General features: G+C 38.5%; 2 protein-coding genes across 19 annotated transcripts in view; one reads left to right on the top strand and one right to left on the bottom strand.

The window, feature by feature from the left end:
• Positions 1–22,900, top strand: part of PIP4K2A (phosphatidylinositol-5-phosphate 4-kinase type 2 alpha) — a 190,582-nt gene that overhangs the window by 43,650 nt on the left and 124,032 nt on the right. The gene's annotated exons all lie outside the window — the stretch shown is intronic.
• Positions 1–22,900, bottom strand: part of ARMC3 (armadillo repeat containing 3) — a 67,283-nt gene that overhangs the window by 13,014 nt on the left and 31,369 nt on the right. For all 14 annotated transcript variants that reach the window (XM_081163191.1, XM_081163189.1, XM_081163190.1 and 11 more), the window contains 8 exons: positions 21,321–21,515; positions 19,744–19,927; positions 14,475–14,627; positions 14,251–14,356; positions 3,050–3,299; positions 2,334–2,470; positions 1,456–1,624; positions 751–851 (listed from right to left, as the gene is read on the bottom strand). In XM_081163191.1, coding sequence (XP_081019317.1) covers positions 751–851; positions 1,456–1,624; positions 2,334–2,470; positions 3,050–3,299; positions 14,251–14,356; positions 14,475–14,627; positions 19,744–19,927; positions 21,321–21,515 — 1,295 coding nt within the window. The remainder of the gene's footprint in view (positions 1–750; positions 852–1,455; positions 1,625–2,333; positions 2,471–3,049; positions 3,300–14,250; positions 14,357–14,474; positions 14,628–19,743; positions 19,928–21,320; positions 21,516–22,900) is intronic.

Below are 22,900 nucleotides of genomic sequence, written 5' to 3'. Positions count from 1 at the left end.
TGATGCATACTTAAATAAATAAATAAATTTCTATGCTGCCTTTCATCTGAGGATTGCAGGTTGGCTCACAATATAAAAATAGTAGAGAGCTGGTGGTTGCAGACACTGCTAATGACAGGAAAGAAGCTTCTGCCTAACTGGTTGGGTTGGATATTGTGCAAGAGGCTACTAAGGGTTTGGTACATGTCTGGTGCCCCCACCCCAAGGCTATGGTCATCTCATTTGATGGAACTAGAATGGCGTACTCTTCAGTGGCTGATGGTTAAGGTGCTGCAGTTGGTAATTGAATAATTTTAAACCTGGATCTCAGAATGCAAATGTCATGAATATTATTGTACAACATAAGGGTGTGCACATGTCCCCAGTTCAACCTTTGGCTTCTCCAGTTAAAAGAATCAGGTAGCAGGTGATAAGACCTCTGCCTGAGATGCTGGAGAGATGCTGTCTGCCAGAGTAAACAAAACTGGGCTAGATGAGCAAATAGCCTGAACTGATATAAAAGACAGCTTCCTAAATTCCTAAATTAAAAGTGATAAAACCAAAATTATCCACAAATTGTAGATACCCTTCTGTGAGTGCAAAGGCTCTTGATCCAGATAGGTTTGCTAATGGAAGAGGAAGGAAGGGGATGTTTGCTGATTTTCCCTCCCTACAAAACCCCCTGCAAACATCTCCCAGAAATCTTTTTTGCAGGGTCCTCAATCTCGTGTAACATGCAATACATGTCAGAGTAGTGTTTAACAGACTCACAGTTCTGGTGTTTTAGAATTTACTAAGATTATAGCACGGCGATCATTAAGCTGCTGAGCACTGAGTTCCTCCAGTGACAGTAGTTTTACACCTGGTTTTACCTATGTAGGAAGATTAGAATGAAGCACAAGATGTAATTCAACATAGGTTTCAAGGAAACTCAACTGTCTCTAGGTGAGCCACCAAAACGGTTAATCTTGCCCGGCTGCTCAGAGCAGCAGAGGATTGGCTTGGGAGTGTGCGGACAGACGGGCTCCTAGCCACTCCAAGCCAGAGGGGGCCAACCTAACAAACCCCTAGGTACGACCCTGACTGGAGCAGGCATAGCAGACTTTAGGGTTTGTAAGCTCTAATTTATATTTTAATAGAATCCTAAGACCCACCAAGGTCAGAGCTAGAATGAGTATCAGTCCTGGAGTGGGTGTTTCTCAGCATACTGCCATGAATGGGCTGCCAACCAAGACTGACTGCCTCATGCATCCCCTCCCTGTGCTGTCATTTGAGCTGCAATTGTCATTTTTTATGCCTCACTGCATTGCAACTTGCCAGCCCATCAGCTAATGGAAGTATGATGGGTTGTTTCATGTATGTGAAGTCTTAGCTCGCAAATTATTTGAGGCATTATTGATACACAGGGTTTATAAATAGAGCAAGAAGACAGGCAGTAGCCCTCTGAATATTTTAACATACTTAAAGTAAACTTACCTGTCCAAAGTCATAGAACCCATCTGTTATTATGTTGCTGGATGTTAAAAAACCCATTTGGCTATATTTCTGTGGAAGGTTATGATCAAGTATTTTATCCAAAGCTGCATCACTGAAGTTGTTTTTGCGCCCAATGGACAGGTTAATTTCTTCAAGGATATCTAAAGCACTGTTCCAGAAACAGAAGTACACAATAAAAAGAGTTCTTTGTACTCTAACCCATTAAAAAAAATCTTATTCTACTATAATATAATGCCTATTAATATCTGATCTGATCTAGCCTGATCTGTTATGGCAAAGAGACTCATTCTGCAATTAGTTATGTCTGTTTTAGTTCTCTGTATAGTAGAACTAAGCCTTTTCTAGTCCTTTGTAGAGTAAGACCACTGTATAACAGTTACGGTGGTGCAAAACTGTGCCTGAATAAGCTGTGAAATAATTTATCTCAATCAGAATTTAAGAAATTAAAAATACATCTCTATGTACAATAGTGAAATTCTCAGAGCAGGGATCCTTATGTAGTCAAAACAGCATTACCTGTACACATGGAGGTGGTTATCAGGAGGCTTGCAAAACTGCCAAGGTTTGTAGAAGTAAAAAAAAATATTCAGGAGAAAAAAACTTCTGTGGGTGTGAAAGGGGGGATATGCAGGCAGAATGAAAAACCATTAAGACTGAGCATGTTCAGGCACATAATGCTGGTTGTTGGTAGGAGGGAAATGTAAACTAAGGGAAGTGAGAATGTAATGGAGTATCCTGAAGAAGGCCATGGCCAGCTGAATAGAACCCTGAACAGGAGCATTATACACACATGTAAATTCTTGATTACAAGTTCTGCAGTCACCATTAACAGTCACTTTGGGATTCCTACTACTCACCCTAGCCTGGTCATTGCAGCAGCGGTTGGATCATCGGCTGCACAAACCATAACAGCCCAACAGGCATTTCTTCGGACTTCATCATGTTTAGAATATAGGAGCTTAATAAGAGGCTCAAGCCCTCCTGAGTTCCGTAACTAAAAAAGAAAAAAAGATATATTGCTTGCTTGTCAAAGGATACATTCAGTAGGAATATTGTCAGCACTTGGCAACACTCTAGGCTGAAAAATGAAGGTTATGTCTGCACTGTGTTTGCTTCTCAGAACAAACTGAAGCAGAATAAATCCACCACCAGTACTGTATTAATTGTGTCAAGAGCATGCTGAAGAATACACTTGCAATAAAACACCAGTCCCTGGTGAGGCTTCATTGATATCCCTCAAATGAAGAAACCAGAGATTGAACATGTGATCTTCTGTATACAAAAGCATATGCTTCAATATGAAGCTATTACCCCACCTCTAGTTTGCTTCATTCATACCCCACCCCCAAACTTGCATAGTGCACCATGGTAAAATTTCCCTGCACAAATTTTATATACTGTAACAAAGACAGCACATACTTGGTTCCTACTTTTTATATAAGAACCACAAACTAGATCTTTTCTAGGAAGCATAATAAATGCACTGATTCAAGAAAGCCGCACAAAACAAAAGATACCAGAGTTCCCCCCCATCATGATTTTCAAAGCGGATTCTGCATTGCATGTACCTCACCTCAGTCCTGGCATCAGCATCACAACCAACTGCAGCGACGGTAAGAGCTGCTCGGCTTTGCACTATGCTGTTGGTGGAATGCAGTGGTTCTACAATTGCCGTCATAATACCATGGCTCTGGATGCTGAGACACAGAGGCTCCTGGGTGGCCAGGTTGGTGAGAACAGTAGCAGCACTCGCAACGACCCCATCTCTCTTAGAACTCAGAAGGTTGATCAGTGGCTCAATACCATCAGCTTCCGCCACTGCACTAGAACAGGGGATAAAAGGGGACATCCCCAAATCTATCTTAATTTTTAAGCTGAGGAAAGAAAGCATCCTTAATGTATCCCTTTATAAGTCATCTCTATTGCTTATGCTAACATTCAAAAACCAGCGCAGATGCTCATGTGTATCGAGGCTGAAACATTTACAGCACATACACACGTTTCCTTAGATGTCCAATTGAGCCCAAGTAAGTGGGCACAGGATGTGCCATTTCCATTTCTAATCCTACCCTTTCTTCAGCCTGAACTTACCTAGCAGTAGTGCAATCTAAGCAGAGGAATTCTTTTTGCATGCATGCATATTATTATTTTTGTAAAGAACATACGCCATATGCCCAACTGAGTATCATTTCATAGTCATTTTATAGTAGGCTCATCTGTTTGTTAAACAAAACTTGGCAGAAGTGTTAGCACAGGAAATATACAGATGGAAATCTCAGTTGTCCATGTGCTCTGCTATTTATATCCTTGCTGTTAAGCACCAACCTCTACATGTTTACTCTGAATTAAGCCATAGAAAGTGTGCTTAGGACTACAGTCTTACAGGGAAGGCCTGGTAATTTTTAGTCAGAGGTAAGGATCACTGAACACAATGGATTGGAGCCATAGGGCACAATTCTATACTAAGCTTAAGGGAGCAATCCTATACTTCCTGGGTGGGTGGCTGAGCCGCCATAGGATGTTTCACTTTCTGTGGGTGAAGAGGGGAGGTTCACAGGCAGAGACCTCTGCACTGCAACAGCTGTTACTCTATTGGCTGGTGGTGCTTCAAAGGCAGTAAGCCATAAACAGGGCATTCTGGGGATGGATCAGGGCAAGACTCAGATGTACAGAATTCAAAGCCCCCTTGTTCCTCTGACATGGCCCTGAAAGGGGCAAAAAGCACACCAGCTCTGGATCTTATTTTCTCAATTGGGGGGAGGTATTAGAAGACCCAGTTGGTGTGTGTGGAAATTCCACCCTACAACTTCTGCCCTGGCCATTGTGAACCATCAGAGCTTAGGAAGTAGCAGTTTCTCCATTTTAGGTTTGCTCTGTTAATGAAATTTTAATCTTCATCCATCAAGGGAAAAAACAGTCACTGGTCCAAGGTAGTTATTTATATTCCCCCATTTCAAATCAAGTAAATTTGTTAAATTTACTTTTAACACTTTTATCTGCCTCTAACTCAAAGGAGTTCAGAATTTGATTTCAAAGTTTAGAGAGTCAGGCCTGCTTAGTTTCAACAGCTGAATTACCCCCACATGTCCTTCATTCAGATCAGTCCCTGAGAAACATGCTTTTGATGGCATGTAATAGTAGTAACAACAACAACAACAACAACAACAACAACAACAACAACAACAACAACAACAACAACAACTTTATTATTTGTACCCTGCCCATTGGACTGGGTCGCCCCAGCTACTCTAAAACATAATAAAACATCAAAAATTAAAAACTTCCCTATACAGCCTTCAGATGTCTTCTAAAGGTTGCATAATTACTTATCTTCTTGTAAACATTTAGAAAATTATTTCCCTTTCATATTAAGCTCAGTGATTAAGTTTTGATAGCTAGCATTTTTATTCTACTGTGTGATCGTTTTATTCCAAGTTCATGATTAAATGCTTCATTTTACACCCTACAATAATTTATCTCCTGAATCACTGCCTACAGAATCCAAATGAATCATGGGGGCAAGGATAAAATTTAACATGCTGCCACCATAATAGTATGAATCACTAAATACTAATATTTTATTCAGGGTATTCTGAAGGCCTAAGGCCAGGCTATAGGACAAAACATTTCTGGATTCTGGATCTGGTTAAAAGATCCTGATGTTTCTTCTAAAAAGGTACAACTGTATACCTTAACTAGGGAATAAGTCCCACTGAACACAGTGGGATTTACTTGCAAGTAAATGTGCATTGGACTGCAATGATAAATATTAATCCAAGTAATTAGGCAGTCTATGGAAAGATGGATACAATCTGTTGGAAATTCCCAAATGACCAACACAGGAAATAAATTAAATGGGATTTAGAAGCAAATACAGTATATAGCATAAAAATAAAAGAAAGTGACAAAACAGTGGCTTTAACCTTGTTCTAGCTAGCACCACCCCCTTTCTGCATTGTAGGAAGAACAGGGATGAAAAATCCGTAGTCTAAGGTCCATTTCGCATCCAGTCTTAAGCTTTAGGCAGAAGACTTGCCCTAGACTACAATTCTTCAAGGGCATGGAAGTTTAAAAGAAGCAGAAAATAATGAAAAGTCTTCACAGATCCACACTTAACCCAACCAATGACAACAAATAAAAGACAAGTTCAGCTATGATTTCTATGATTCTATTATGTCAGGAGTGCTCTGATGGTGTTTCCTGCTTGGCAGGGGGTTGGACTCGATGGCCCTTGTGGTCTCTTCCAACTCTATGATTCTATGATTCTATACCTTAAATAAGAAAATACTTATTTTCCACTTATAATGTGGACTCATTAGAAGTCTGTGAGTCGTAGTCACTTTAGAAGGCATGATTCTGAAAAGAACCAGTACATCTCAGATGAATTTTGACTACGTTGGCCAGCAGAGGCTTTCTAGGATAGGGATATTTCCCAGTTCTATGTGGAGATGGCAGGTGTTGAACCTAAGACCTTTTGCATACAGAACATGTGCTCCACCACTCAATTACATCCTCTATTTTTAGGATGCCCATACTCATGCTGATGCAATGAGGACTCATATTTTAAAGATCCAAGGTCCTGATCCTGCATATTTGGAAATATGGATTAGGGTTAGGATATAAGACTGTTTCTTTTTCACAACTCTTCGGTAGCCCCACCTATAAGAATATGGTCCTGTGGGAACATGAGATGTACCGTAGTTGGATCAAAATAGTGGGATCTTGTAGAAGCTTGATGGGTCTTTTTCTTCTAGCTTTAAAGTATAACTTGGCATTCTTTTGTACAAAGACAAGGAGCAAATATGTCCCACAGCAGCTGGTATTTGGCTGCTGCTGCTGATGATTAACACCTTATACCGCTTTTAAATATGTTTGTGGGAGGGGTGGGGTGTTATTGGTTTGTGGGTTTTTTGTTCTTGTTTTTATCATGTAATTTTTGTTTTTATATTTTTATGTTGTGCACTGCCCTGAGATTTACAGATGAAGGGTGGTGTGCAAATTTTACTACTACTACTACTTCCAACTATATTACTTTGCTCTAACCATAGCAGATACCTACAACTCAGGTTACCACTTCATGCATCTGATGAAGTGAAGTGTAATCCACAACAACTTATGCCGTAATAAATGTATTTGTCTTTAGGGTGTCATCAGATTCTTCTTTATTGTTGCTGTGAGAGACTAACATAGCTTATCCCTCTGGGATATTGGCGTACGCATTGTGTTAAGTTCTGCAGGCCGTCACTAGGGGTCAGTGTTAAGTCACACATTACTACAACAGAGGCGAGCTAGTAGTTTATTCCAGACCTCAAGCACAGAAGGACAGTAAGTTTATGGGGGAAACATGACATTATATAAAAAAACTCAAATTATCTTTTAAAAACAAGGTTCAGTAGAATATTCACAATTTAGATACAAACTCAACAAGAATGTTGTCTGCAGCAGCATTATCTCTGTTTTATCTGATTCAACAAACCATATGCCACTTGTAGTCCTACTTGTGGGGGAAGAGTTTAATTTGCTGTTTGGTGGTTGCACTTGGCTGATGCTACTCATAAAGCACTTCCTGAAATCTCGAATGATGTTTGAGGCATTTCTGATGAATGCAGAGTTTATATTTGCATTTTGGTACAAGGGGACAGCTTATGGCTGTGTGCTCAATAAATGCTGAAGGTCTGAAATGAAATTGATAGCCTGTAGCTAAGGCTGAAGTAGAAGAGTTTGTATTACACCATTGATACCATCCAGTCTAATGACTTGATGATTCTTACACCAACAGGAATATCTTGTAAGAAACTGTCACGAAAACTTCTTCTGGTATGTCTTTGTTCTTCTGATAAAGTGGCATTTCTGTAAGTCCTCTTCCATTCTACATGTGCAAACAGCATGGGATTCCCAATAATTATGGTGATGTGGCTATTCTAGCTGTTGCATTCAAATAAAAGACAGTCCTCAGATCAATGGGACACCAAAAGATGACAGAATTTCATTTGTTTTGAAATAATTTCCACTATGTTCGATCTGTGATAAACTGCTCATATAAACAGATATATCCAGAATTGTCTTTACTAATTCTTGGGAAATTAAAGTCAGCTTTCTGTGACTTTTCCAATAATGATTTCTGATATGAAGTTTGGAATTTTAAGCCTGGAAAAACTAGGTAGGCTCCCATAAATGAAGAAGTATCTGAAGAATGTATCTGAAGAAGTGTGCATGCACACGAAAGCTCATACCAAGAACTAACTTAGTTGGTCTTTAAGGTGCTACTGGAAGGATTTTTTTTATTTTGTCCCATAAATGAGCTATGTGGGCATACTGAAGGTTGCACATGGTTCAGCTTATCAATTTGTGTTAGCCACTGAGCATAGCAATACTAAATATCGTGAATACAAATACAGTGAATTCAACTTGGCATAACATATTGTTGCATGCAACCCCAATCTCCAAGCAGTGCGATAGTCCACAGGTTTCAGGTGCTTATCTAGGATTTGTGTTTCCTTTTGAGATAAGGCACAGTTGCCATACGTCCAAAATTTCCTGGACATAGCCAGTATTCAGCCCTTGTAAACAGCGTCCAAGCGGAAATTGCTGAAATGTCTGCGAAAATCCAGGTGTATGGTAGCCCATGTCGTAGTGTTGTTTTTGGTGATTGTCATTTAAAATAGCTCAAAAACCTCGGGTTCTTGCAATTTTGCCAAAAAAAGCTCCAAAACTTTGGTGTTTTTCTGTTATATGGTTTATTTACACAAAAGTACAAATTGAGGCTACGATGGAGAGATTCACAGCATTAACACCCACAAAGCATCTTGTTTCTCCCATAGCTGCAGCCTTGGATCCAGACATTGCTCTTTGACTCTGCAGCTTGCTGCTTTACTTCTAGGTCACATCACTCCAAACTGTCAACACTAAACTCTAGCTTCATCCTTCCAACTAACCATGAGTCCAGACTCTAAAATTAATTAACTGTATAAACCACTAGTTCCCATCCCTGTGTCAAAATTTATATTATAAGTCATAGTAAGCAGGAAATTGACTTTTTGCTTATGAAAACTGTTAAGCTCCATATCTAAAATTGATACAAATAATACAACTTAAGAACTAATTCAGGTCAGTTCATCCTTAATATTTATGTGACAGTCAGTGTTTTCTCAAAATATTTCAAAGAGAATTAAAACAAAAACAAAACCCTGACACAACAAACTAATGAAACAAAGTCATTTATTCTAGTATCCTTTGTGTAGTGAAGAGTGAACAGTGGTAACTTGTTACCAAGAATAATTAATATTTATGACAGTAATTTAAATCCAGTATAATATTAGCCTAATCTTTGTTTTACAGAAGCTGTTTATGTTGGCAAGTTTTGGGAGCTTGTTAAAATATAAATAGCACTTAGAAGGCAACTACTTGCCTCATTTTACATTTAACAACTTATATAATACATATATTGTGTATTAATAAATAACTTAACACATGGTTCAATCTCAATAAAAGTGGTACCAGTAGAACAGAATGACCAATAGATGGCAGTGATACTGTAAATTAATGTCCAGCCTATTAAATCAGTGGTTTGTTTTAATAGTGAACTGCTGGTACCGTTTTGATTATTTTATAATTGGATTGATGGGAAATCAACCAGCACACACAAGTTTACCAAGGAGATGCTCATGGACTTTGCAGCAGTAACATGAGTGCCTCCTTGGGGTCAGATTTTCAGTCAAGCTTTTATCTGAAACCGAGATGGAAAACATGAGCCTAGCTCATTTTTTTCTACAGCCTAGCTCACATTTACCTTTTCCTTTCTTGGCTTTCTGAAAATCCACCTTTCATTTTGGAGGCTGAAATTTCTTTGAAAATGTGGCTCTGGACATTCAGCCTTATGCTTTCCTTTGCTTATGCTTGCTTTAGCTAATACATAGCAAGCCATGATATGTTGCTATAACCAAAGGAGCAACCTATGGTAGGCAAGTAGGACTGTACAAGTCCTTTGCATCCTGTACCAAAAGCGTTGTTCTATACACAAATCTGTGATACTTTAAACATGCTTGAAACAACAAATTAGGCATCCTTTAAAAACAACAACAACCTGACACAGATTAGTCAGGAGAGAATATAATCTTAGGATGAAGTGACTTCTCTCCCAACAGACAAATGTTTAAACTTGAAAACATTTTACCATCATTAATACATGGTTGTTTCCCTCAGGACAGGCAAAGCCTGAATGGGAGAGATGTTGTTAGCACACATTGGCCTGGTTCACACACAACACGTAAGTCAATGTGTGTTTAGTTTAACCAACAAACCAAGATCTTAAGACATTGTTTGTTGTTGGTTTATGAAACTTGGCTTGTTATAACTATGGCTTTTTATTACAGGCAAACCCAGCATGGTTTGTTTGTTCACCCTGCTTCAGATGCCTGCCAAACAATGGCAAAAAGGTACCAAAAAAGACCACTATTAAGGTGAAGCAGGTCTTTCTACCACTTTGACCAAAGAACCCCTCCTAACTCTGCCTGGCAACAGGCTTCTTTCCCCATCCCACTTCTCCATTACACTCCATTCTTCACAAGGCAGACAGCTTCATTTTGTAGCTGCTGTCCAATAGCAGAAAGTTTGAAATGACTACAACCCAGCACTCCCTACTAAATCTAAAATGGGATGTAAGCAGCAAACTGAAATGATCAGTACATAATGATACTCTAGTCTACCCTATTAACTTGTAGCAATCACACACACACACACACACACACACACACACACACAGAACAATTGTTGGGGATAAAAGTAAGCATTCACATAGGTAAAACTGGGAAGGTTAAGAAAGTTCAAACTCCTTATGGCATAGAAATCTAATCCTTGGAGGGGCACAAAAAACCTTTGCCCGCAATTTGCAACTCATGGCTGCAGGGTAATTAGCACCTCCTGTGCAAACACCTGATTTGCAATCCACATTGTGCCCTGAAGCCTCAGTTCTGTTTTCACAAACCCAGGAACAATATTCCCTGACTTTGGTGGCCTGGAGTTGTTACTTGCATTCGGTATATGCTTCTAGAGATGGGCTTGCCAGACTTCATAATAGGGGTTTTGAGATATTGCTTCCCATGTTATCCATTTTCTGGCAGAATGCACAACCTAAATGATGGTTTGATCAACAGCAAAGTCCCTACAGTATGGGTTGCAAATAGTTTTTAACACAAACTGCCTTCCTGACTGAGGAGCAATCACAAGATACTTAATACATGTAGTTGTTTGACTCTGAACAGATGGCCTCCCAGAGATTAAAGACTTAATTCTGGTCAGATGAGGAGGCTGTGGTGTGCATATATCTGTGGATCTCATCTCATGTACTCTCACATGAGAGGCACTCTCACACTGGTTTCAGAAAGATATTATTTTTACTTGGCTCTCTGTGGAGATGCAGCAGTGAAGCTACCACTATATTATCACCCAGTGCAAGGAGAAAATTAATGCCTTCAAGATGTTCAAGGATGTCACTACTCACCACCCAAGGTGATGCCTTCTTATGAAAAACTGGCGACCATCCTTTTCAATAGAAAAGGTATGACTCCAGGCTACACTGTGAATAGTGGTATCAGTGTTCCCAACCAGTATCAGCTGAATAGACCCAAACCAACCAAAGAGTCTACATTTAAGCAAACCTCATCAGTCATGCTAGGAACACCTGGCCAGTAAAGGTGGATGCCTTCACCCTCTTCAGGAACAAGTGCCAACTCCGCCAAGGCCAATACTTTCAAGCCCCCCCCCCTTCCTTGGGCTGCCTCAATGTCTTCAGGAATAATCTGTGCTTGCTTAGACCAGGGGTAGTCCCTGCATCCGCACCTCATCTTCATTTATAACATGTGCTGGCTGCTCTACAGCAGTGCTAAGTGGGCAGAAGCAGCTTGGAATGACCACCTGTAGGGATCAAGCAGTACAAGGTCATCCCAAAATCCTTCACCAACTCTTATGAGTCACTGATACCAATAACAGAAGTCCAGCCCTCATGACACCTCCACTCTCTTTGTGTACAAAGGCCACCAACACCCATCAAGGTAACAACAGTCCTCCAAAATTAAGGATTTACTGCTCCTCTTGTTTCCATTCAAGAGGAAGACCAGGTTGAGGAGGTGGTTACTGCAGTGGGTACAAATAACAGAGAGAAGATTTATGTTCATCGGGAATGTGCAGAGAGAAGGCAGATTATAGTTCAGGCAGCTGTACGCTCCCTAAGAATAAGTGATTGTAGCTGCAGTGATGATGACCTGCATGGAGAAGACACAGAAATGAAGGAGAATTTGTTGACACCAAGGAAGTGCACTCTAGTGAAGGATAAAGAAGAAGATACCTATGAGCTCCCATCACCACCATTTGTTTCTGTACTGCTATTACAGTGCTTTTTATGCCTTTGGAAGTGCAGCAGTGTACTATTAACTCCAGTTAGTGAATTCACAACCAGATAGCATGGGAGAAAAGAGACAACATGGAGAAGACACTGCTTCTTCTTAAAAGCAGACTGAAAGTATTATATCCTGCATATGACCAGAAAACTGCCCCAGCTCCCCTTCCTCACTGTCATAACCAAACTGCTACTACATTACTGCCCCTTTCCGGTTTTTGAGGCACACTGCACATGGGCCAGTAAATAAAAACTTCACACACGTTTACAGCACGACCACATACCACAATAAGAATGACTAGATGGGAAAAGGTGACATGCCCAGGACCTCAATACTCTAGCAACTGGTTATCATTGAAGCCCAGCATCAAATCCTTCATCTTCCCCAAGGGGGATTCTAGAGAGCATCTACATCAGCCCACCCTCTTGAGGGTTGGTTTTTACAGGACAGCATTGTACCAATCAACTTTACAATTGTTTTCCAACTTGAGAGCTGAGCAAAGCAATTCCAGCAGGCTTGGGCCCTAGAGGACAATACCTGGTTCTTTATATGTGAGCCTAGCTACAATTGACATTAACTGAAGAGCCACAAGAAAGGAGTATCAGAGTCAATATCTACTGCATTTTTTCAGAAAACAGAAAAGTGGGTTGAATAATGACTACACATGATGAATGATGTTTCGTCTGGTAATGTTAAATTAATGTCAGTGGCTATTAGAGCCGAGTGAATAATTTGTGACATGAAATGTATCCGATGAATTATGTCTCTTTCTCTTCATGGAATATCTATGAGCCAATCACTTTCTCCATTTCATTCATTATTTGAGATACTCCAAGAAACCTTTTGCAAATTTCATTGCTTTAAGTCTTTTGACATTTGAACTACCTTGCTCATTTGTGATTGTTCATGTAAGGCACATATGGTTTTATTTCTGACTGAGTGAACACAGCCCTTATAATCTGGATACAGATGGAAATAAATGGAGGAGAAAAAATGTATATGTATGCGCATATGTGAGTATGTATGCCCACAACTGTTTTTTATGAAATTTCATGCTTAACTCAAGATGAACACACCTGAAACAAGTTCAGTTCATAAATCCTGATCAACTGTTGACTGGCCAGTGTAATCATTGCTGTTAGTTTCTCATAAAATTCTCTAAATGACCATCTAAAATGCTGCTTTATGGGCACATTCAGTCAGCCAAGGCAACAATCCACAGCATTAGACTCTGCTTCCCCCTTCTTTTGTGGAGTAGCTTGCAATGAGGGATGGAAGAAGAGAAATAACTAGATCTAAAAGGACTACCAAGTGGAAAGTTAGTATTGAATTGAACTTAATTCCCTAACTTTGTTATACACAGTTATGTGTATATGTACCATATATTACACTGATCAACACCCTAGTATGAATCCAATAGCTTCAATAGAAACAGTCTGCACTGTCAACAAGATTCCTTAACAACAGAAGATGAACATCAATAGTATCTTCCCTCCTGCAGCAAAAAACTATGTAAGATAAAGTTAACCCATGCCAATGGTCTTCACCCTGTGTGGAGATCCCTGTGACTTTTTTAAAGACATTCAAGTTCAATCGCACATTTAATGCAACATATCCCATTTTATTTTCTTATATTTATAGCCCACCTTCCTTCCATCATTGAATCCAAGGTGGCATATATGTGGTTCCCAGGCAGTCACCTATCCTGGCAATGACTAGATGTGTACCTGCTAAGCTTCAGCAAAGTGATAGCTTAGTATATATCCAAACCATATTGTGTAATTCCATGTAGAAATAAAAGTTTAGATATGGGGTTTGATCCAGACCTCTGTATGTGTCATGCCTGTGCACAGGGATTTCCCCTATCCCTCGTCACATGTTCACAGCTGCATGTGCTACATACCACACTAGGTCATTTCAGGGAATGGGGACCACACAATCTAGCCCACCAGCTTTATTCAGCCAAAAAATGCTTCAGTATTCACAGAAAGAGGAAATTCCTAAAGCATGGATCTTTAGGAGAGCTATAAAATGTTTCATGAACTCCCCCCCCCCCTCCACAATGTATTATAATTTTTAGCCTCGTTTTCTAAAAACTTCCCAGGTGTGCAATGATGCACATCAGGAAACATACATATTATTTCCAGGTTTCTTACAAAAACACCTAGCTGGTTTCATACACTACACTGGATTTGCATATAAATAGTCAAGAAAAATGATGGTAAAACTTTGACAATGGTCTATTCAGTGAATAGCACAGGAGCCAGGATGTAAAGCAAAATGGAGGTAACAGGACAATATGCCACCTAGAAATTTCACAGAGGTAAAATATACGTCCTGATAAATGTGTTCAGCAATTCTTTATTCCTCTTGAGCTTACCTTGCATTGGCAGGGTGAGCTGTTGTCAGATTAACTAGAGCAGTAGCAGCAGCTTCCTTTACCTCTTCATTGTCGCTGCTTAGCAACTGAACTAGCTGGGGAATTCCTTTGGAAAAATAATAATAATTGTATGTATGCCGTCTCAAATTAGCCATGGCAAAACTGCAGATTGGTAAATATTTTCTTACGGATCATAAGTTCTACCTCCACCATAACCGATTTACCTAGAGTTCCAATGGTTTGTTTACTAGCTAAATTCTCACACATAGCAGCGATTGCTTGAGAAGCAGCTATTTTAGTTCCATCATTATCGGTTCCCAAAAGTGTGACTAGACATTTTTCAACTTCTTGTTCATTCAGGATTTTTCTGTTTTCAGCTGCGCATAAAGAAGAAGAACAATAATAATCAGCAACATCAAATGTTAAGTAGGAAGGGGAATGAAAGATCAAATTTTCATGCAGATTATGTCACTAGCAAACGTTTGTTTCCATTCAGCACAACATCAAAACACAGTGTATTAAAATGCACTTATAAAGTGTCATACCCTTAAGCTGCATACAGAACCTCACACTAACTTGGTTAAGTTTGCTGAAATATGGGAGTTTTTAAAGCAGGTCAAAAAGCATTTCACTTACCAGCAATAAGCACTTGAGCTAATAACAACCAATTATATTCCCTTTAAAAACAACAACCCTAAATTTATGCAGAATCAGAACATGCATGCCCCGCTTCCTGGCAATATATCCTCACTAAGGGGTACTAATAGGAGCAATGTACATGAAAATTAAATAAGTCAGTTTTTGAGTGGAGATGCTGTATATCTGACAGTTGCTGTATAATTCAAATTAGTGCATGGACTAGCTACCATAGGATGGTGGTTTAAAAAGTGCATTATGCCTTTTTCACAGATTCATACACTCTTAATTCCTATCTAGACAAACAGGAAGAAGGCTGTGAATGCTCCCTGTTTCATCACCAGAGACAAAACACTGGGGGGAATGCTCCACAGTTTGACATCATTGCAATTCACAAGTGGGTGTCACAGTGAGGACAAGCCCACAGATTCCCCCATTCAGGGCCAGCTTGCAAGGGCCAGAGTGAAATGATTACACTCTGAATATTGCAGCATAACAGTTTGCCTTTCCAGTATAAAATTAAGGTTTTATCGAATGCTGCAGCTCTGCACAAGGCAAGGGGAAACAAAGGGGAAGTGTCCCCCTCACACACATAACATCATGCAGCTTATGAGAATTTATATATAACCTAACTTATTCTTTTACCTTAATATGAGAAATATCCCCTGAATCCTAGAAGGTTTATCTTATAACCCTCGCCCCGTTTGGTTAGCTTTCAACAGCCATACAAAATTAGTGCACTAAAGGGACAGACAAATATACTCCAAATAAATATTATACTATGTGCCTCATAAAGCTGCCCAAAGCAAGAAAGCCCTTGTTGGCAGAGTTTTGTATATCTGAACTGCTCCCTTTCATGTTTATTCAAAGGAATACTTAAGCACTTACATAACCTTAAGCAGACAGCCGATCTGCTAAGTCCTATTGACAAGTAGCTAAAAGGATCAAGGCTTAGATTTAATTTTATACTTGTTCTATTTTGGAAACGGAGAAATGTCACCTAAAAGAGGTTTTATACCAAAAAATGAACCTTTCCTTCAGCTTAAATATATTTACTTTATACAGTGTGTTTAATAATAAAAGTTAAGGAAGTTCAACAGATTATTAAGCAGTCTGGTTACTTTTTTTAAAGTCCAAAATGTACATATTTATATCTGATTAACTGTTCAGAACATTCATAGCAAAAGCTAGACTAGAAATAAAAGGCATTAGAAATCTAGCTGCTCCACTTTCTCAATTTTGCACCTTAAAAGGTGCACCCTTTCATATGCGGTTTGGTGGAGGAGATGTTTTGTGTTTGTGTTTTTTTGCTTGTTTGCTTTTGTTTTACAGGATTCAATAGGTTCTGGGAGAATTCTCAACAAAAGCAGACACAAGTTTTGCCACACCACTGACATGTAACTGCAAACACTCTAGAGATGGCATTAATTGGGATTACAAATTGGCTTGACACATAATGGACTTTGCCTCCGGCTTGATCCTTGCCAAACTTGTGTGTAATCCCTGGTAATGGTCTCTTGGGGGGGGTGTCTCCATACTTCAGTCATTTGTTTTTGATAAAGTGAGTTCAATGTCCCTTAGTACCTGGAACAAAAGTGTTTATTATCCTGACTATTTCCTAAAAAGCAGGTACAATCCTGTTTTAATAATACAAATAATAAACCACACATTAGATATAAAACATATTTACATTCTGCATAAAGGGAAATAATGTTTGCTTTAATTGTTGAAAGAGAAAATGAAAACCATCAGAAGGACTAGACATGCATTTCATATCCTATTACACTGGCAATGCAGCATTGGTTCTACTGATGTAGGTTACTAGAGAATAAGTCCCACTGAACATGGGGCATACATCAACATCAGTAGGAATGGACTCCACACCTCTTAATAATGGAATCCTGTTGGAAGGACAAATTAATACCTTCCAACATTTCATAAATGAAAGTACAGTGGTACCTTGGGTTACATTCGCTTCAGGTTACATACACTTCAGGTTACAGACTCTACTAACCCAGAAATAGTGCTTCAGGTTAAGAACTTTGCTTCAGGATGAGAACAGAAATCGTGCTCCGGCAGAAATGCGGTGCAGCGGCAGCAGGAGTGGTGCCTGGCTATAGTGGTGCTTCAGGTTAAGAACAGTTTCAAGTTAAGAACGGACCTCCGGAACAAATTAAGTACTTAGCCTGAGGTACCACTGTAGGCATCTTCTCTAATACCCCAGTTTTCATACCAAAGACCAATGTCTCAGGGCTCCCATTGCCACCTTTACATACTGCTGAAAGCTACACTTTATCTGTTGCTGCTCATTAACTGTGTAATACTTGCCCTCTGCTAGGGATATGGGAGAAATTTGATTCAGTTCACATCTAAAGGCGAAACAACCTGAAACATACCCATCCTTCTGCAGTTGCACTTCTCTGAGTTTTGTGTTGCAGTTCTCCAGCCAATGAATATATTCAAAAATTCTATTGGTGTAATGTTTCCATAAAAACAATTTCACTGGTGAAAATAACCTTTAAAATGCTCTGTTTTAGGGGAACTATGTATATTTTTTGTATATACATATATAATACAATCATAATGTATATACAGATATGTATATTAACTCAGTGTACAGCAACTGTGAAAAGGGCAAATGTTATGCAAAGGATCAGGACAAAAGCTAACCAGAACAAAACTCCCAATGTCATAATTCTTTTATGCAAATCTACTGTGCAAAAGCATGTGACATACTGGGTACAGTTCTGGCTGCCACAACTCCGTTGCACCCATGCTAGTTTGTTGCAGACTAGGCAAAACAAAAATTTTATACTTCAGACTACATTTATTTCATTCATAAAGAAAGGCTGCAAGAAGTTACATAGAGTTATATCCAGAGATACAGTGTAACAGGTCGTTGTTCTTGACAGAAATCTATTACAGCCTATTGTGCAGCTCCTCTTATTTTTTAACAATGTCTGTGGGGTACAGCAAAGCAAAAGAAGACTAAGGAAGAGAGGCAGGAAATATATTTTCTTTTCCAAATGAATTTGAGAGCAGGGATATAATTATATATTGAAAGTAGAGTCTAATAAATTGGGGGGCCTAACTGATTTATCTATTATCATATTATGTATTATCATAATTTGAATAATTATTATTCATATTATTTATATCCTGATTTTCTACCAATCAGCTATCAAGCAGCTTATGTGATAAAGAACAAACAGGCTGCAACCTGTTTAAGAGTGAGTAAGCGCGGGTGGCGCTATGAATTAAACCACTGAGTCTAGGGCTTGCCGATCAGAAGATCGGCGGTTTGAATCCCTGTGATGGAGTGAGCTCCCGTTGCTCAGTCCCTGTTATTTTCATAAAATGTATATATCTCTTGATTATTTTTTTAAAAACCCTCAAAGTGGTTTACAAAAAGATAAAACAAGAAAAATTTACAGCTATACTTTAAAACATCTAAAGTTAAATTACTTCAACTTTCTAAGCATCTGAGTAGGCTTTAACCTGCCAAACTGGGAGACTATGGAAAAATACATAAAATATTAGAAAGCAATTATCTAGCAAGAAATAAGGCACTTTTCTGCATTAGAAAATGTGTGAAACAAATGTACATAAATTAAAGTAATATTGCCAGAAATTCTAGAAGTAACTAATCACCCAGATATGGTAGAAACAAGAAGCATCTAAATCTGCCACATTTTACGTCACCAGAACCCCTTGAGGGATTCAGAACGATAAGAAGTACATTATTATTTATATTACTACATTTTGTCGTTTGGCACTAGAGTCCTTCGATTTCAGCTTTGCAAATCACTATACAGATGCTACTCCGAGACATAAACAGCACTGTCATGCTGAGTGCAAGCTATGAGCATTCATTGAGCCTGCTTGCTTCAAAATTCCATAATGAATTCAAAAGCAGCGAACTGTTTATATAGATAAATAATTACAGAATGAATAATTATAAAAAGTAAGATGAAGTGGCTAATCAACTGGGGACATTAATCTATATGTCATTTTGAAGGCTGCTATGCAAGAAAAACGTCTGCTCCCTAGCAGCCCAAGAGGGGAAATTCTAAGAATATGAGATGGAATTAATCCTGGGAATGAAAAGTATTTGCCAAGTTGGGGGGGGACGGACGACCCTTGAGATTACAGTTGTTTAATTAAATAAATAAAAACAGGACTGAGACAACAAATCTTTTGTGAGGTATTTTTCTTACACACATGACGCATTTGATAGTGAATGGAGGGGTAAAATGTGACAGCAGTGCGGCATTTCATATTTCCGTGAAAGATGTAGGGAAGGAAGGCTATGAAACAAGGCTCAAAGGCCTGGCCTTGGCTATATTCATGATGTGCAATGTAATTCTATACAAGTCTACTCAAAAGTAATGTGCATTTGAATAGACAAGCAGAGCAGTTATACTGCAAGATGCAATCCTGTACTGTACACACTTTCCTGGGAGTTAGCCCCACTGGGACTTCCAAGCTAATTTCCATAGGATAAAGCTGCATATTGCACATACAAAAAAAGAGCATTATTTAGTTTATTATTATATGCCTCATAATAAACAGAGATATAATTGCTCTTAAGAAATAATCATAGTGGGTCAATGACACAAAGGAGATGGAATGTGCCCACCCACCAGTCCTAAATAAGACTTTATGCAAAGTAGCTGAACTAATTGGCAATATCTGTGTCAAATAATCACAGAGTTAGTAAGAACTAGAAGGAATCTTTCTACAAGGCAGGACATCCCCCATCAACATGGTCCAATATTACCTACAACCATAAAAATATATGCCACAAATATGCTCTAAGACTTTCCATAAGAAATATGTATTTTAGAAATGACATACGGTCGTAAGCTGCTTTAGCAATAGCCTTTGCCGCATTCTTCTGAAAATCGGTGAGAGTGGAAACTTCAGTGAAGGCAAGTAGTTTTCTGAGGCCCCCTGTCTCCTGAATCAATTGCATAGTATCCACATCCTCAAGACAATTTGCCACCACTCCGAGAGCTTCTACATGTAAATCATTAAATTCCTAAAAGTTAAACAAATACAAACATTAAATATAAATCACTTTGAGGGGTTTTTTTTACAATCAAGTGGTATCTAAATTTCATTAAATGAATAAAGAAATAGTTTGCAAAATGCCATGTGTTTAATGTAATGCCTGATCACATTTATATTTTAGCACAAAATGTGTCAGTCATTGGAATTTTCTTTAAAAATTTGTTCATAGTTTCCATAATTCTATATAAATACACTGCCCAACTATACAAAATGCCTTGTTGCAATCTATTTAAAGTAAGCCCTAACACAAGCTTTTTGTCTGAGGCCTATTCATATGTGCCAAAGAATTTGCAGGAAAGGGGCCCCGTTGCACACAACCTGAGTGGGTGTGGAGGCATTCCTCGTGCAACGGGCATGCAGCACATGGTGGAAAGGGATTGAAAAAGCTGCTACCATCCTCTTTAGGACAATTAAAAGACAAGCAAAATTATTCAGTTGACACCAATAGAATCTGAATACTTCTCTGCAGAAATACAGACATTTTAAAATTTCCAATAGATATACAACTAATTAAGCCTTGTGATTTCTCATTGAGACAAATAAATGATGTATATCTTATCACAGAAACGGAAGGTTCTTACAAACCCAATCCCTGGTTAGCATTGGTATACTTTGAAACTAAACATTATTCTAGACACCAAATCTTTAGTAACATCAAATAAAATACTAGTGCAATAAGTATTCAACACATGTAAGTTATTTGTCCTGATCCCTGCCCCTGGGGGATGCATCTGCCACTTCGGATTGTATGCACTGTGCTGGATAGTTGGTGGTTTTGGCTATATATTCAGCCAAATAAATGATTAACTCTGCCTTTGATGACAATGCCCAAAGCTAGTCATCTGTTTTGGACTGTTCACAACCACACATTCACTAGTAACCAGCACTGTCCACCCAGTCAATGGGGCTACCCTCTCTTTGGACTGAGGCCATTAAAAAATAGTTTACAGTTCCATGCAATTATTAAGAATGAAGTAAGGATTTTCAGTACATGTTTTGCGTGAAAGAAGTTGCATTTTATTTACCGTACAGATTGTTAAAGTTCAGTTTAGAGTTGACCATATGTTTCTAGTAACGTTTAAATACTTAACTGAATAATCAATTACCCAGTAGATCCATCAGTTAAAAACAATTTGTTCTACTAAAAGTTTAACTAGCAAGATATTTAAATTAATAATATTATAAGATGATACGTACAATGGCACATGTATGCATTATCTAAGTCAAATAATGCTTTCCCCCCTCTAATACAACTGTGAGTTTATTCAGATTGAGTAACAATTAATGGCCTACAATTAATATGACTAACTGATTAAGATTTCTTCAAGCAAATGACAGCTCTATATTTAAGTAAAAGGTACCTTAGTTTCAAGTATCTTGAAAAGATGGTCTAGTCCTTGATGTTCTCTTAGCATAACTCTGGTTTCTCTATCAATGGAAATAGTACCTAAGGTTTTGAGAGCTAACAACTGAATAATTGGATAGTCAGACTTCAAAAGATCCAACAAAGGAGGAATCACATTTAGTTCACGAACTGCAGCACGACTCTGAAAATCCTGTAGTTAAGTACCAAACAGAAATGGTTAGATGGAAAAACACAGTAATGTATAATGTTGTGGTTTTGCAAGACGATTATCACAAATGCAATTAAATTATTTGTTATTTTGAAGCTGACAATTGTTAGGCTCCGAATATCACAAATTACGCATTACACAGAACAATACTCAGCAATCCTAGTTTGCCGGGCTTCTTTTCAGCCGGAACTCCCTGGAACTCAGTTCCAGCACCTCTCATGCAGGTTCTGGCACCTCTCAGGTAGGTGCCATTGCCATTCTAAGAGAATGAGAATGGAGAGTTCTGGCACCTCTTTTTCTTGAAAAATAGCACTAGATTGTATATAATTTAAAGCATATTGCTTTCACGCCACATTTCAAAGTACTTTTCAAGAAGAAACTGACCTTAAAAATTTCTAGTGCATATGACTTTTACAAAAAGGATCACTCAAATTCAATATGATAATTTTATCTGCGTGAGAAGGTCTTTGCACATTCACTGCTATTTTATTACTTCTTAAATAACTGAATATTAAAAACTTTCTTGCAAAATATTCCAACCTTTTCTAGTAATAAAACCTTCCAAAAGAACGACTGCGTCCTAGGCAGTATAAAAATGGTATATAAAAAAAAGAGTTTTAAGTTTTTTTTTTAAAAAATAGCAGCTTATGCATGTTTCTGTGCAATTTCTATTATCAATCTAAGCAAGCACCAGGTGCAGTTGTCCAGATATATCTTACAACAAAGACAGCTAGATAGCAAAAGAAGGGAAACAGCAAAATGTGATTCAGAATAAAGACATGCTCTGATGCCCTAGAAAAGATTGAGCTGTGAATTGAATTCATTACCGAGTTGATTCACTTATAGCCCGATCCACAACACAGTTGAATTTGAGTGCTTGAACTTAAGCCAATTTGGTACCACTGAAGTCAATGGAACTAAATCCGCTTAAATCCTCGTGTTTCAGCTTCACTGGATTGTGGATCAAGCAATTAGACTCTGAAAAGAACTCCCATACACAAATGCACCATTCTTTTGCTAACCAGCATATGGTGACATTAACACTTGATTGTGAAAGTAACCAATTACAATAACCTTCCTTTCCTTATGAAAAGAAGCTGTCAAAAGCATTTACCAAGAGTTAAGAAGATGTGCAAAATCATGGTGTGTTATGCAAGAATAAGCCAGAACCCATTTCTGATTCCCTCCCTCTCCCCAAAAGACAGACATTTTCACAACCCTCTCTGGAAGGGTCAAACCATTTTTTTCACACAATGAAGAGACAATGGATTTTATGCATTCTAGTCTTTAAAAATGATTTCCTTTATATGCATGCAAATGCAGTTTGTTCCAATTCATCCTAAGCACATTTAATTGGAAGCACATTC

Source organism: Podarcis bocagei (genome assembly GCF_964188305.1).
Source record: "Podarcis bocagei genome assembly, chromosome: 12".
Lineage (NCBI taxonomy): Eukaryota > Metazoa > Chordata > Lepidosauria > Squamata > Lacertidae > Podarcis > Podarcis bocagei.
The sequence above is the reverse complement of the archived record's forward strand: the minus strand, read 5'-3'. Positions and strand labels throughout refer to the sequence as shown.